The 15675-nt window shown below is 43.0% G+C and overlaps 3 protein-coding genes across 9 annotated transcripts; all 3 read right to left on the bottom strand.

Moving 5' to 3' along the window:
- Nucleotides 1-617: 617 nt before the first annotated feature.
- Nucleotides 618-2522, bottom strand: LOC110485721 (noggin-2-like). The gene has a single exon (XM_021556868.3). The coding sequence runs from the start codon at nt 1787-1789 to the stop codon at nt 881-883; it is 909 nt and encodes a 302-aa protein (XP_021412543.1). The 5' UTR covers nt 1790-2522; the 3' UTR covers nt 618-880.
- Nucleotides 2523-2602: 80 nt separating this feature from the next.
- LOC110485720 (target of Myb1 membrane trafficking protein) lies at nt 2603-10981 on the bottom strand. Of its 7 annotated transcripts, none has more exons than XR_016485762.1 (15): nt 10809-10981; nt 8820-8904; nt 8562-8640; nt 8200-8349; nt 7560-7694; nt 7120-7275; nt 6641-6757; nt 6240-6373; nt 5717-5759; nt 5374-5509; nt 5144-5234; nt 4774-4911; nt 4247-4324; nt 4110-4149; nt 2603-3933 (listed from the first exon to the last, which is right to left on the bottom strand). XR_016485762.1 is itself a non-coding variant. In XM_021556864.3 (15 exons), the coding sequence occupies exons 1-15, from the start codon at nt 10858-10860 to the stop codon at nt 3791-3793; spliced, it is 1515 nt and encodes a 504-aa protein (XP_021412539.3). In that variant the 5' UTR covers nt 10861-10981; the 3' UTR covers nt 2603-3790. The 7 variants fall into 7 exon arrangements, 4 of the variants coding, with proteins under 4 accessions (XP_021412539.3, XP_021412542.3, XP_021412541.3 ...); XR_016485763.1 differs by having other exon boundaries at nt 5144-5216; XR_016485764.1 differs by having other exon boundaries at nt 5144-5216; nt 5374-5506.
- A 1641-nt stretch (nt 10982-12622) lies between these two features.
- bglapl (bone gamma-carboxyglutamate (gla) protein, like) lies at nt 12623-15285 on the bottom strand. Its single transcript, XM_021556863.3, has 4 exons — nt 14970-15285; nt 14627-14824; nt 14151-14283; nt 12623-13436 (listed from the first exon to the last, which is right to left on the bottom strand). Exons 1-4 carry the CDS (start codon nt 15028-15030, stop codon nt 13334-13336), a joined length of 495 nt encoding a protein of 164 aa, XP_021412538.3. The 5' UTR covers nt 15031-15285; the 3' UTR covers nt 12623-13333.
- Nucleotides 15286-15675: the final 390 nt, after the last annotated feature.

Below are 15675 nucleotides of genomic sequence, written 5' to 3'. Positions count from 1 at the left end.
TGATGAGCTTTCTCTGTAAGACAGGCCATCCATCATTCGCTCTGGAACCAGTGAGCAGAGAGCTAACAGGCAATTAATTTGAACACATGGATGGAGCTGGCTACTGTAGAGCACAGCATTAATTCAATACTAATCAAGGTAACAATCGACCCAAGAAGACCCTTGGATGGATGTAGAATCATCCATATTTCATCCAAGGTGTAACCGGAGAGCAGTAAAAACAGTTACACAAGCTTTCTCTACGGAAAACTAAACTAACACGGCAATAACTGGGCTGAAAACTGCTTAAGTCACAAATAAGACCTATACATCGAGAAATACAAGCAACACAAGTGGTGTAAATAGCAGTCAATGTAAAATGTATTTGAAACACAAAATTAGAATCCACTAATTTACGCAATAATCGACATTGACCCGTTTGTGTTATGACATTACCACTAGATGGCGCGCGTTGACAATAAATAAAATATATTCAGTGCTGAAGGACAGCGTGGTATTCTTCACCTCTTTCCGTCACAGTAGGCTATCCTGTGTAACAGAAATAGAAAAACGCTGCAAAATGTGAAATCTCATCAAAAATAAAAATGTCCACCTAAAAAAACCCACATTAAAACACATTGGTTGGAAACATCAAGTTTATTCAATTTTCGTCCAATAGCTTCGTTTCATACTAATGAAAACAAGTTGATTACGAAACCCAAGTGAATTAATTGTATACAGGTATCCTATTTAAGGCTGGACAAACAATACTTGATAATCAATTGCAAAACAAATAGTCGTAAGCCTACATTGACAATCAGATGTTCAAATAAATTATCTCCTGAATGTAGGCCAACCCCAAATAGGTTACATGTTCGTGACTAACAGTGATTAAATAAAACTATTTGCATGAACATTTACACGCTGTAACCACAGGATAAGGCACCTGCCTCCACAAACACTTCCTGCCTGCAACACCTGTCCCCACCACCACAGTCCCCCTGTCGATCCCGGCCATCTCTCTTAACCCATCCCCGCCTCTCTCTTCGCTGCTCCAGCAGTGCCAGGCGAGTATCTTTATCTGTGTGGTTTGGGCCTGCCGGCATGCCATCCCGCTGGGGAAAGAGCAACTCCGCGAGCCACCAGATTTTTCGCAATCGGTGTGGCGTAACCAGCGGGGCCAGAACACTGGAGCTAATTTTACCCACTGGTAGCGCATTCCACAGGTGGCCGAGCGGACCAGCCAGTCACGCAGAGTGCTGGCAACGTCTGCAGGAAGTTCACTCAAGTCCAAATCCTCTGCGTCGTTTTGTAGTTTTCGTTGGTAGCGCGCTGCACCCTCTGTCAGCTCTGGAGACGCGCCGAAGTTGAACCCCTCCTTAGTGGTGTAGTTTGTTAAGGCGGGATACGCGGGCGGGTCACCACGAGACGCAGTTTGACTACCAGACGCATCGGTGTCGACTCTTGCTTCGGCTGGGCGTTCTATGGACATCCAGAACGGATCAAAAGACGAGCCCAAAATGCGCAGGAGCCGGTTGTGCCGCAGGTGTTTGGGTTTCGGAGCATAATGGTAATCCCCCTCATTCATCGAGAGTGAATATGGCCGAATCGGCTGCGAGGAAGATACGAAACTACTTGATCTGGTCCGTAGAAAGGATACATCATCGAAATCTGTGCCCTTTTGGCCCATAGGGGTTTCACTGCGCACCTGCTCCTGGTTGGGAATCATTGAAGTTGCGCTGGTGAGAAAGACAACCAGATATGTCCAGCACAGTAAAACGCTCCTTAACCAATTGATCAATACATCCATTTTCCAAACAATGGATGTCTAAAGTGAAGTCAAACAGTTGTAGTAGGCCTCAATAGGTACAAAGGACAGTCCCACTTCACTGGCTCCTCTCCACTAGCAAGTCTAATGTGGTTTCTCCGTCTTCCTCTCATAATACATGGTTGTTTTGGAGTCTTCATGAACCCACACAGTCAGTGTATCAGTGCACACATCCTTGAACAAGGACACAATAATACACAAATAGAGCTGATGTCAAAGTAGGAGCTGGGAGGAGTCTCTCTTATCACCTGAACAACAGGGATTTTATCAGCTATGGCTGGAACAGGCAATACTGTCCACACCGTCTCTCTCTCTGGTATGATCACTCAGTCAAAGACCTCGTGCTGAAACACCACAGGCAGGAAAGGAGAGAGACAACGCTAGAGTGGGGATGGTTTGCAGTGGTGAGAAGCGTGATGGAAAGGCGTGAGTTGTTGACCTTCATTTTATCACAACGACCTTACAGTACTGGAAACAGTTGATAATTCCTCATACCATCCCATGTATGTAGCTCCAGTTGGCTACTAGGAACAGGAGGGAAACCCTGTGGTCAGGAGAGGTCATAATCACACAAGTTCCCGCAACGTCAAACATAACTAGTATCTGCAGCGTGTGGCTCACCCTGAGTCTCAGAGACTGAAACATAACAAACTGGCAGCCCAGACCAAATATGTTCGTCAGGACAAGAGCCCCTTTCATTTACGGTTACTGGAATCACCTCTTCATGGTCAAAGCCACAACAACATACCGTATCAAGACTGAGGTTTCACTATAATAAATAATAATACTGTACGATTGTTTTCAAATATCAATTTATTTTCATTCATAATACTAGGCTTCATATATACATACACAGTTCACATAATTCTAATTCTGAAGTGCAGTATATGAACTAAGTGTGAATCTCCATTAAAAAGGTTGATATTGCTTTCTGCATTGATTCAACTGGTCTCAGTATTCAGGAAATCTAGATAGTGTATATTTACAAGTCTGTGCCAAGTGTACAAAATATTAAGAACACCTGCTTTTTCCATGACAGACTGACCAGGTGAATCCAGGTGAAATCTATGATCCCTTATTGAGGTCACTTGTTAAATCCACTTTCAATCAGTGTAGATGAAGGGGAGGAGACAGGTTAAAGAAGGATTTTTAAGCCTCGAGACAACTGAGACATGGATTGTGTATGTGTGCCATTCAGAGGGTGAATGGACAAGACACAATATTTAAGTGCCTTTGAATGGGGTATGGTAGTAGGTGCCAGGCGCATCGGTTTGAGTATGTCAAGAACTGCAACACTTGGTTTTTCATGCTCAACAGTTTCCTGTGTGTATCAATGGTCCACCACCCAACTTAACACAACTGTGGGAAGCATTGGAGTCAACATGGGTCAGCATCCCTGTTGAACGCTTTCAACACCTTGAAGAGTCCATGCCCAGACACATTTGCTCTGTTCTGAGGGGGGGGGGTAAATATTAGGAAGATATTCTTAATGTTTTGTACCCTCAGGCTTTTGAATGATGTGATACCCGAGGGGGGCTCCCGAGTGGCGCAGCGGTCTAAGGCACTGCATCTTAGCGCTAGAGGCGTCACTAGACCCCCTGGTTCGAATCCAGACTGTATCAATACCGGCTGTGATTGGGAGTCTGGTTTAGGCCGGTGTAGGCAGTCATTGAAAATAAGAATTTGTTCTTAACTGACTTGCCTAGTTAAATAAAGACTCAATAAAACATTTACAAATACCACCATGCAGTGTGTGTGTGTGTAACCAAGCACGCATACTCAGGTGATATATATATATATACACACATTGATAAGGTAAAGTGCCACCACAACATAACCGATTGTCATCATGTCATAGACTTTAACTACAGCAACTTCATTTCAAAGTAGAAACACTATGATTAAAAAGGTAGCAAGGCACTGTGCGTATTCATCCTATGTGTCCACCTGTGAGTCCACCTCTGCTGCGCGTGCGCTGTTCTCTCAGAGTGAGAAAAGCTGGTCCTGGGAGCTCTCCTGTGGCCGGGCGGATTGTGGCGGGGGCCTGGACGAGACGGGGGGCAGGCTGTGTGTTGAGGGAATGTGGTCGGCCACCTTCGCCCTTTCCTCCAGAAACTTGTCAAACTCTGAGAGGGAGGAGAGGGTGAGAGGGAGGGAGAAGGAGAGGGGGAGAGGGAGGGAGAAGGAGAGGGTGAGAGAGTTAATGGTGTGGGTATTTTGCAACACTGATTTCTACTGGCACAGGCTGAAATAGGATATTGGCAATGACAATGGTTAAAAAGGGAAGGAAAAAAAGACTTACCCTCACTGGTCAGCCCTTCCCTGTCCCCAGCCTCTGGTTGCTGTAACATGAAACAAGTATGTAGCAACTCATGGCAACCCATTCATGTTTGTTGAAACGTCAAGAAAACACACCCCATTAAGAGGTCACCGTCTTACCGTTTCTGTGTCCGCAGACAGACATCTGTCAATGTCTTCCAGGGTGGAGTTCTTAGGGCCAGGCTTAGACGAAGGAATCTGAGGGGGAGGGAGAGAAACAGAACAAAGAAGAAGAAGGGTAGAAAGGAAACAGAGGGAGGTTTGAGGCTTAGTAAAACGGCACAAGGCAGATGTTTCTAGCGGAGTCTAGTCCTCAGGGCCTCAGTGTGTGAATGCATGTTTTCATTCAAGCCCATTTCTGCATCATCGCAGAAGTCGCTCCTGAACTGTTATACAACTGGGACTGTGTGTTGGACATTTTTGGTCTAAAAATACTGACTTAAAGGCCTTCAACAGCTCATTGCTGTTGTCTGCATCGAAACAGTCCCTTCCGGAAGGTTACACCCTTATTGCTGGCAATAACAGTATGATTCAGAATGTAAATCAACAGTAAATTGAAGGCCTTTAAGTCAGTATTTTTAGATCCTACCCTGTGCTTTCCGTAGGATATGCTATGTTGACCGTAGATAATGAATGAGAAACATTACCGCTCCAGTGACCTGTAACCTGGTGTCCAGGGCTCCAGCCAGTCCTTCCACTGCTCCTGGGTCTTCGTACCGCATACTGGACACACACAAGACTACATCAGTGGAGGCTGCTGAGGGGAGGACGGCTTATAATAATGGCTGGAACGGAGAAAATGGAATCCATGTGTTTGATATATTTGATACCATTCCACTCATTCCGCTCCAGTCATTACCACGAGCCTGTCCTCCCCATTTAAGGTGCCTACCAACCTCCTGTGGACTACATACCATAATATGTATAACAGTCGTCTTTGGTGTACATTTCTGCAGTGTGTTTTGATATTTGTATACTGATAGAACACCCTACAGCGCCACATTGAAGGTGTCTCACCTCTTCCTCTGATCGGCCAGAGAGCTGCCCCTGGTCTGGGCAAACATGTCAAACTCATCCTCCTCTGGTGCACCTGACGCACAGAGACAGGCTGTGAGACAGAAACCAACATCACCTTCTCTTATTCAATGACCACGGCCTCAGAGTAGGAGTGCTGATCTAGGGTCTGAGAGATTAAGAAATGGAGTCCGACCGGCCTTGAGTTTTAATGCAAAACAGATGCCACTCACTGTGGTTGGCTGCCTGCCTCTGATTGGAGGGAGCGCTGAATGCGGGTTGGCTGGCGGCCACAGAGGTGGTTTCTGGTTGGCTGAGGGACTGGGGCACAGGGCTGAGGTCAATGAGGTTGGCCCTGGCAGGAGTCTGCTATAGGGCAGAGGGAATAGGATACATTGGGTCGTGTTCAGGATGGTGCATCGTATTGAACGTTGCAATTAAAGAGAGCTGAAATGACTGCTTACTGTACACGTCAGTGAGGCACGTCTGGTCAGCAGAATAGATTTATGTCTGAACATTGTGCCCTACTGAACTAGATGTAAAACACAAAAACAAAAAGGTGAAAGAGGACTGTACCTGCTCTGTAGCTGTTCTCTGGGCCTTATTGAGTCTGTCAAACCTAAACAACATGGGAGAAAAAGAGAAAGTACAGACTTCAGAACATGGACACTCTGTAATACATGTGCCTCATTTTCAATGTCTTTCTGACTGCAAGTAGCCGAGTATGTGTGTGTGTCAGCCCTAGGTTCAAATACTATTTAGGTTATTTCAATTATTTTCAAAGATATTTGGAAGTAAGTACCTGGATATTTGAGAAGACAAGTAGTTGAATATTGGAATGTACAGCATTTGGAAACACACTTAGAAAGTATTGGCATGCATTTGAAAATACTAATATACAGTAAGTAGTTCTCTGACTCAAATACAATCCCATGCATTTAACACAGGTATTTGAAAATAGTATTCAAAAGAAGTATTTGAAAATACTTTCAATACTTCAAAGAGAAGTAGTTGATTCGAGCCACATCATTTTTTAAATACTCAAATACACAGAACATAAGTAACCCAAGTCTGATGTGTTTGTGTGTCCACGCCTTACCTGTTGTAGCGGAGGAAGGCATTGTTTAAGTCATCGTTGACGACCAGCAGCTCCTCTATGAGGCCCTCGTCCAGCAGCCTGGGGATCAGCTCCACCACACGGCTCTGCATCTCCCTGCACACCTGGTACAACTGCTGCTCACACAAACAGAGGGGGTTGGGTGGGAGGGGGGTTAGAGGGAGAAGAAGGGAGAGAGAGAGAGAGAAAAAGAGAGTGCAGCAGATGGGGGGAGTCAGAGGACATCCAGGATTCACTACCTGATAACACTGAATATATGAATACAGAATATATGACAGAGGCGCATTTGAATACATGAAGGCAATAAACAGGGAAAGAGACCACAAGAAGAAACGGAGCGAGAAGTAGAGAGGCAGGAGAGGAAGAAAGACATGCAGACAGACCTGCAGTAGCTCCGAGTCCTCCTGCTGGCTCTGTCCAGGCGTCAACTGGTTCAACATCTCAGTCATCACAGTCAGGTTCCCCCTGACCAGAGCCAGGTCAACTCTCAGCTTCTGGGCCTAAAAGGTCATCAACAGTAGCATCCTTAGGCTCTTTGTCAATGCTCTCTCAAATGAGGCTTTGGGGAAAGACATGAGGAGAGGAGGCAAAGAATCATCTACGGAGTCTAGAATCAAGCTACGGAGTCGTCGTCATGGATGGGTAGGCCTTACCACTTTAACCACGATGGTACGTACAGACGTTTCCCCTCGGCACGTTTTACAACAATTTGAAGAGATTAGTCAAAAGTGGTCTTAAACAGAACCAACACTTTAAACACAGTTAACCAATGTTTAACTGCAGCTAGTATTTACTCACACTGTGTGTACATGAGTATTACCATAATATCAAAAGGGTAATGCGTTTTGGATCTATTCAGTACCTGTTCAGGAGAGATGGAGATGGGTCCATCGCTGAGTTGCGGGGGCACGGCAGTCAGTGCAGCCTGGGTAGGGGACGAGGCAGCAGGGCCACGGGGAGTCTGACTCTGAGGTGGTGGAGCTTGCACTGTAACAGAGGAGTCGTTCTCTGGAATGCTCTATGAAACAACAGAAAGAGAGCCACGTAATAATACAGCCAATTAGCACATGATCTGATCCAAAACAGCACACACGTGGCTCACGCAGAAATGCAAACATCATGCTCCAACCAACTGAGCTATCGGAACCTCAGCATAGTAAAGAGTATGTTTTGTGGGAAGGCGGTGTATGTGTGTAAGATAAAAAGTGATCTATCCAGAGATAACAGACATGGAAGGTCAAAGTTCACCATAGGATTACATAACAAATCACCAGTAAATTATAGCATCTCTATGAGCCTTACCCTGAGGGGGGTGTGGATGGGGGAGAGGGCGTCCAGGTCGGTCATAGGGAACTCCAGGCCCCGCCTCCTCAGATCCTCGTACACACAGACCACACCTCCCAGAGAGGGAGAGCTACGGAACGCATCGGCCCACGCCTGAGAGACAGACAGAGAAACAGAGCGATAGAGACAGAGATAGATAGACAGACAGACAGAGAGATAGAGAGAGAGAGTGGAATAGAGTTTGAGAGGGGAGGAGCAAAAGAAGATCCTTTATGAATGAACAGAGAAAACGTGCATTTGTCCACCATCAAGCTCCGAGTTTGTAATGAATGTTGTCATTCCAACCAATTTCTCCATCATCTCTCATTGTTCAATGACTTTACATGATGTATGAATGACCATAGACGATTGACGTGATAATTAAATCAAGGCATTAACCCCATCATAGCCTATAACAATTGACTCTACAGTCTTGCAATAGTGGGATCATGTCCAAGCTAAATCAACAGTCAATAAACAGCGGAGTTGTACAGTGCCTGTATATGATCCAAATGGATCGTCAGAAATGGCCCCCTATTCACCAGAGGCAAAACGTGGTGCACTATATACATAGGGAAAAGGATGCCATTTCAGACTCTACCTCTGAGATGCAACCTACCTGTATGAGGCTCAGCACCCGGTCGTGTAGGGTGGTGGGAGGGTTGTTCTTGGGCAGGATGGCTCGGACCAGAACCCCCTCCACAAAGTCCTGGGACGCCACTAGAACATGGAACCGGTGGCCACAGTTCTTTACACATGCCTCCAGAACCTAAAGGAGGAACGACTGAGAATACACACACTGCAAGGAACACACTGAGCAGCATGTACTGTATATAACCCCATTTAGTTCAGTCACTCCCTGAAGTCACTCAGTTCCCGTCTCGGGAGTCCCCAGTGTGAGACCCAGATGATTCAACATTCCCCATCAAGAGAACTACAATCCTCAGAAAATGGAATAGAAAGACCTGAAATAATACTCACTGTCAGAGCCAACATGATCTCCCTGAAGCTCTTATTACCAACAATCCTCTTCTTTATGGCTCTGACTGCATCTTTGGGTCTAGGGAGGAAAACCACACATACGCACTTCCAGCATCAATTCCCAGAAAGACTGTATTTATTGTTGTCATATTATCCGTATTGCTAACTGTTTGACATCGAAAATGACTCAGTACAAAAAAACAGTCATCAATAAAAACACCATAGAAAACAAAATGGCCTATGTGACGCCATAGTTACCCTTCGTCTGTCTCGTTGATGATGTCACATATCTCCATGTTAAGGGCCCAGTCCTCTGCATGCAGCGCGGCGCTGGTGGCTCGTTCTGTCAACATCAACAGGAGATATTATACTCTTATTATGACTGTCTGAGACGACAAACAATATGATATTATACTCTTATTATGACTGTCTGAGATGACAAACAATATGATATTATACTCTTATTATGACTGTCTGAGACGAAAAACAATATGATATTATACTCTTATTATGACTGTCTAAGACGACAAACAATATGATATTATACTCTTATTATGACTGTCTGAGATGACAAACAATTGAATATTATACTCTTATTATGACTGTCTGAGACGACAAAGAACATGGATGATTAATCATGCCTACTGTATGCAGATAAACACACAACATGGATGATTAATCATGCCTACTGTATGCAGATAAACACACAACATGGATGATTAATCATGCCTACTGTATGCAGATAAACACACAACATGGATGATTATTCATGCCTACTGTATGCAGATAAACACACAACATGGATGATTAATCATGCCTACTGTATGCAGATAGACACACAACATGGATGATTATGCAGATAGGCAGACTACAAAGTCACATTTTATACCACAGCATTATCGATACTTATCAATACAGCTCGGTATCAAGATAACACATAGAATACCACCTAGCCTATTAGCGACCGTAAACATAGGCCTACTGTAAAATCTATTCAGCAGGCATTGGCCTACATGTAATTGTTCTAAACAATTGCTGGTTGATTTTAATTGAATAATGATTCAGTTTAAAAACATTTACAATCCAGCAAATTATCTAAACTCAGCTAAATGGCATTTATTGAGGAATGTTTGTTCCCATTTCATCCTCTTTGCACTCCACTCTGTGGCCCCTTGAGTTGGTCCTTATAATTCTCTGCTAATCTCACTCTCAATCTCTCACCCAATTCAATTCAATTCAATTCAAGGGGCTTTATTGGCATGGGAAACACATGTTAACATTGCCAAAGCAAGCCACTCTCTCTCTCACTCACTCAGTCCCCCTATTTCATGTGACTGTCAGCTGCTTCTGTTCGCATTCCCTCCGGGGTAGTCTAAGCATATATGCCATGTGAGAGAGAGGGCAAAGTGAATGAAGTAAGAGGAGTTTGTGTGTGTGATGTCAGGAACTTAAGGTCACCAAGGATGTCAACACTTTCACTAGACTGGACAGTAGACATAACTTTCCATAGCTGATCTCCATCAAAACACCTGTGACATAAAAACATGATCTGCATTTGATATAGACAGTTTGTTGATATCAATGACATAATCTGTTTATGTATGCCATAAAGGCCCTCCAAGACATGATGTGGAAGTTGACCAACTTTGACTGTGATAATGCTATGTCAGTTAAGAAACCAGATATCTAAGATTTAAATTCTTTGGGCATAAATTGTGAAATGTTCATTGGTTATAGGCTGATAATAATTTCAGTCTTGAAATGGAGAGTTTAAACGGTTTGTGAGCCAAGGTTTTGAATAAGGAACTAAGCAACACATTCTATGCCCCTAAACCCACCCATTGGCATCAGTGATTCGTCAATATTGCTGTCATGTCACCACAGATTACGAATCACATGAGCGATAAGGGTACTTTAGACTGCTTCTAGTATTTTATTGGTTTGAGAACACATCTTTCAAGGCAGATATCGCCATAAATTCACATTAACGTTTGTATATAGTACTTAGCAAATAAAAGTAACTGCAATTCCTATTTTTCTGTCTGAACCTCTATAACAAAACAGCACTGTAACTTTCACAAAATGTATTAAATGTTTGAACATAAATAAATAGCTAGCTGGATCGATACAATTTGCAAGTTTCTAAAGTTTAGTTGCGATGTCATTCAACGTTGCAGATCGAGCGACGCATAATTAGCTTGATGGCTCCGCTTTGAACAACTTTCTGCAATATTTCTCCCGACTTACCAATTCGTTGTCCAACAGGAGAAGAGAAGGGGCTTCCTATGAGAAACTCCATATTTTCCACAAAGTCGTAATTCCAAAACGGTACTTTTTTCACTCCCAGTTCCCCGTTATTTCCCCGTTCGTAAATAGACCTGTATGACGCTAGACACAATAAGGACTAGCCACAACAGTGGATTTTAGTGGCCTTCAAAATAAAGGTTCCCCATGGAAAGTCATGTAAACAGATACAAACAGTGTAACACTTTATGCCATTTGGACTAGATAATGCTAAACAAGGTTATAATGTTGTTACATAATTTAATATGAAGTGAAATAATGCATTATTTGTGTCAATAAACACATATATATATTTAAGTCCCGCTGTGGATGTATTAGACCAATGATGATTGCCTTTGGGGCATACTAATATGCAATGTACAGCCTAAACTAGAGATTGGCTTCCTTGAAATGGGGTATCAGCCTACTCGGTGACACCCACAGAAAACAACTTTGCTCTTATTAGGGAACTTGAACTGTGGGAAATCAGCTCCCTATACAGCCTATTGAACATTCATATTGGACTGTGCAAGAGCTAAGACACTAATATTTGTGTAAAGTCTACACATTTGTGTTCTGTGAGTGTCAGTGAGTTGGCTGATCCCCCATTTCATGGGTGCACAATCCATAGGTTACGCTGTACAGTGCAATATGAATGTCCAATATGCACAATAGACTGACTGGAAAGGGGATTTCCATCCGTCAAGTCCTGCAACAAGAGCTAAGATGTGAATATTTGTGTAAACTCTACACAGTTGTGTTCTGTGAGTGTCACGGAGCAGGCTGATACCCCATTTCATGGTCCCAATATCCATATGTAAGGCTGTACAGTGCATATAAGTATGCCACCAATGCAATTCTAAAGTCATCCACAGTGCGATTTCAACTGAATTTAACTTTTTGGTGTGAAATTAACAAATTATTGTATTTAAAAAAAAATTATATAACAACATTCCGGTTTTGTTTAGCATTATCTAGTCCAAATATGGCATGAATCAACGATTGCATTGTTTTGAATCACTTTCAATGGGGGACATTTATTTTGAAGGCAAACCGCAAATTCCCCTCTTGTGGCTAGCTTCACACAGATCGTAGGTTGATCTGTGGACGCGCGGTCACGTGAATACCACCAGGCCAGGCTATGGTTATAAAAAGGATTACATACTGTACTGTACTGTATTATAAAGTGGATGTGTGGACAGGACAGAATACACACTCTTTTCACGGCACTTCGATACAAAGTGATTTTCTTTGCAGGTTATGAGAGCATTTTTGCTAACCCTAACCCTTTTCCCAACCTTTATCCTCGGTCTTCTAACCTGTTACATATATTCTCCTAACGTGTTAAGTTTTCCTAGCCCCCTACTAAAAAGTAACTTCGGTATCGAAGTGCCATGAAAATAGTTTTTCCCATGTGAACACTCAGCAGTTGAGGCTGTTGAAGGGAGGACGGCTCATAATAATGGCTGGAACAGAGCAAATGGAATGTATTTGATACCATTCCATTTATTCTTCTCCGTCCATTACCACGAGCCCGTCCTCCCCAATCAAGGTGCCACCAACCTCCTGTGGTGGACAGTCTGCAGAAGCAGTGATGACAATCAGTGAGCCATACCCTTGTGTGTTAATATCTTGTCTTTAGGTATAATAGGTATGTATAGGTATTCAAACAAATACCGAAGAGGGCAATTGAGACATACTGGTATAGAAGCCTACATGGCCTAGGTCCCAATACTGTACTCAATTTGCTATTAAAAAAAACACCCAAACACAAAATATTAAAATGTTCTCCACTTTATTCAGCACTTATGTGCAAGACAGTAGTCAAAGTGGCATCAACAAGGTTTGAGTTTGCATACAAACTGTGGTGTTCTCACTCTTTCTAAACCCCTCCTTAGAAGTTTGTTATCATCACTAAATCAATCAATACAAATCTATGACAGTATTGACTATCAGCAAGTTACACTACGAACAGGAAACAATAATTTAAAATGTATGATTATAATACATTGCAGATAAATGATAATGTGCGATTTAGCCTACCTAATACTACAAAACGGATAAAGATTAATACATTTATGATACAATACATTTGCGGTTTTAGCACCATTCTTTGTGATATTGTGTTGAGCAATTTACATTAGCAGGCCCCGATAACCACAGGACTCAGTTCCTATATGCCTCTAGCTTCTCCTCAATATTACAAAAGCTTGGATCAGACATGCCTTTTCTTACATTACCCAAAACATATAGTTACAGCCGGCATTACGAGTACTGTAGCTACCAATTTCACTTGTGGCTGGTCTCGCAAAGTCCCATAACTTGGTCTGCTCGCTAAAACGTGGAGGAAACCTGTTTGTGTTTGTTTCCTATGCCCGTATAAGGACACTGTTGGGAGTGGTTGATCCCTTCTCAAGAATGTAGCTTCATGATGGTGAAATGGCAGAGAGTATTTTCTCTCTCTCCAGGTTGCATAGTAAAGAGTCTGTTTAGAAGGGAGGTGGTCCATAGTATGCGGTGTATGCTGCAACGATGCCAGCTGTCTCCGCCATGTGCTCACAGGCCAGGTTGAGCTCGCACACCTCACTCAGACTGGACGAGAGAGAGAGAGAGAGAGAGAGAGAGAGAGAGAGAAAGTTGGGGTTAATTGACTTCTCAGCAATTACACAACTGTAGGGTAAATGTACTTTATCAATTTGTTTGATGTGATTTTTTTTTTTTTTTACAAAACAGCAGTGATATTCTGCATATTTTGCTCCAGTCATATGGCTTGTATGAAGTACAGTAAGAGTGTTGCCTAAATGTAAACATGTGTAAGGTAAAATGTAAACAGATTATTTGGCTTCTTGGCGGTGACAATGCAGTTAACATTCCACACACTTTTTCCCAAGCATCATTGCAACGTCACACATTCTAACACCAAATCATGTGAGGTAACAGCCTTGACTGTTAAATGACTAAATGAGGCATTCAGGAAAAGCGAACACCCTAATTATAGTAGGTCACATTTGACATGATTGTGACAGCTGTTTGCTGGCAGATAGCCATAGTAGAGTGTGTGTAGTGTAGTGTTGAGTGATGGTAGCGAAAAGCTTGGGTAAAAGTGCTGTAGTATTGAAGTGTATTGAAGTAGTGTACAGTAGTGGTAGGGCGTTGGTCTATTTGCTATAGAGAATGTTGTCCTAATGTAGAATAGTCTATTAGCTTGTACATTTGCTATAGAGTAATGGTAGAGTAATTCTGTGATGTGTTCTAGAAGTGTGTGTGTTCTAGAATTTCGAGTTCTAAAAGGGTATTGGAGCCTACCTCTCCACCTGGGTGAGGGTGAAGGCAGCAGCTGCAGGTCCAGCCGCCCTCTTCCGCCTCAGCAGCACTGAGGCCAGGTCTCTCTTCATAATCACTTCTGGCTCTGTAGCTGCAGCTGGGTCCTCTGCCATAGCTGGAACACACACACACACACACACACACACACACACACACACACACAAATGTGGTTTTGCTTCCTTTTTTAGAGCAGCCACGGTAGCCTATATTTATGAACAGTTTTACTTCCCATTTTTTTGTAAACGTCAACACAAACCTGTACACATACTCTTACACATTTCCTTAAACTGATACCATTACAAATACAAAACACAAAGAAGGCGACCCTCTTTCCCGTTTCTATGCAGATCTGCATATACTGCATACACTATCTGCTAGTATCAATGCATCTGTTAACTTTATATCAGCACACTGCTGAGCAATGACACCATTTAGAGTTAGTTAGAGAGATGCCAGACCTTCAGCACTTGCTGACTCTGAAGAAGAAGACGAGGAAGAGGATGAGGAAGAGTCAGAGTCCGAGGAGTCTGAGGCAGAGGCTGATGAGTCGGAAGCCGAGGAGGAAGAGGAGGAAGCTGATGAAGATGCGGAGGAGTCTGCGGCTGGTGCTGGTTCAGCGGCAGGGTCAGGATCGAGAACCACATCAAGAGCCAGATCTGTTGAACAGAGAAAATCCCATTTGCGTTTATGTCTTATTATAAAACATGTTATGTTAGTTCTCTCGTTAGTTAATCTTGTTCAGAATACATTGTCACAATCAAAAGGAATGATGAAACAACACAATATGCTTTCCCAACTTACCGTTCATGGACAGAGAGACCGACAGAACGGCACAAATGGTCAGGAGAGTCAGAGACTTCATGTTGTTTTTGGGTTGTTGTCTTGCTGCTTTCTTGAACTACCAGTGAGTGGTAGTAGTAGAGCTTTGGTTCTTTCTCTCCTTCTTTCAATGCCTTCTTCACTGTATATCCCTCCATGGTCAATATATACTGTAGTCATCCCCCTCCCAATCAGATACACACTATGGTCAGACTATGTGATTGGTTAAGGAATCGAATGTCAACTTGTACCACTTCCCTGGACACTCATCACATAACAACCCACACACCAGACAGGCACTGGAACAGGCTAAAACACACCCACACAAACATACACACTCGATGTGGCATACATACATGTACACCCAACCCATGTAGCAGAACCAATGAAACGAAACAAGTAGGGATGTGTAAGAAGGTTTCTAAAAATGGAATTCCTCTTCTATGTAGCCCCTTTAATTGCACAGGGACTACTACATTTGATCTAGAATGGACCTAACATAACCATCACACCAGGAACATTGTGTCTGAAAACAGAAAAGTGCTGGTTTGAAAATGAATATAGGCTTTGAGTTGAGAAATATTATAAACATAGGCTATTTCCGGCATTGTTATTGTTGTAGTGTACAGGTAACTTCCAAACTAAAGGAAACATCATAAAACATCATTCAATTTGGTTGAATCAAAGA

The sequence above is a fragment of the Oncorhynchus mykiss genome, chromosome 13 (assembly GCF_057628025.1).
Source record: "Oncorhynchus mykiss isolate SJ-2025 chromosome 13, ASM5762802v1, whole genome shotgun sequence".
NCBI lineage: Eukaryota > Metazoa > Chordata > Actinopteri > Salmoniformes > Salmonidae > Oncorhynchus > Oncorhynchus mykiss.
Note: the sequence above shows the minus strand (reverse complement) of the source record. Positions and strands in the feature narration are given on the sequence as shown.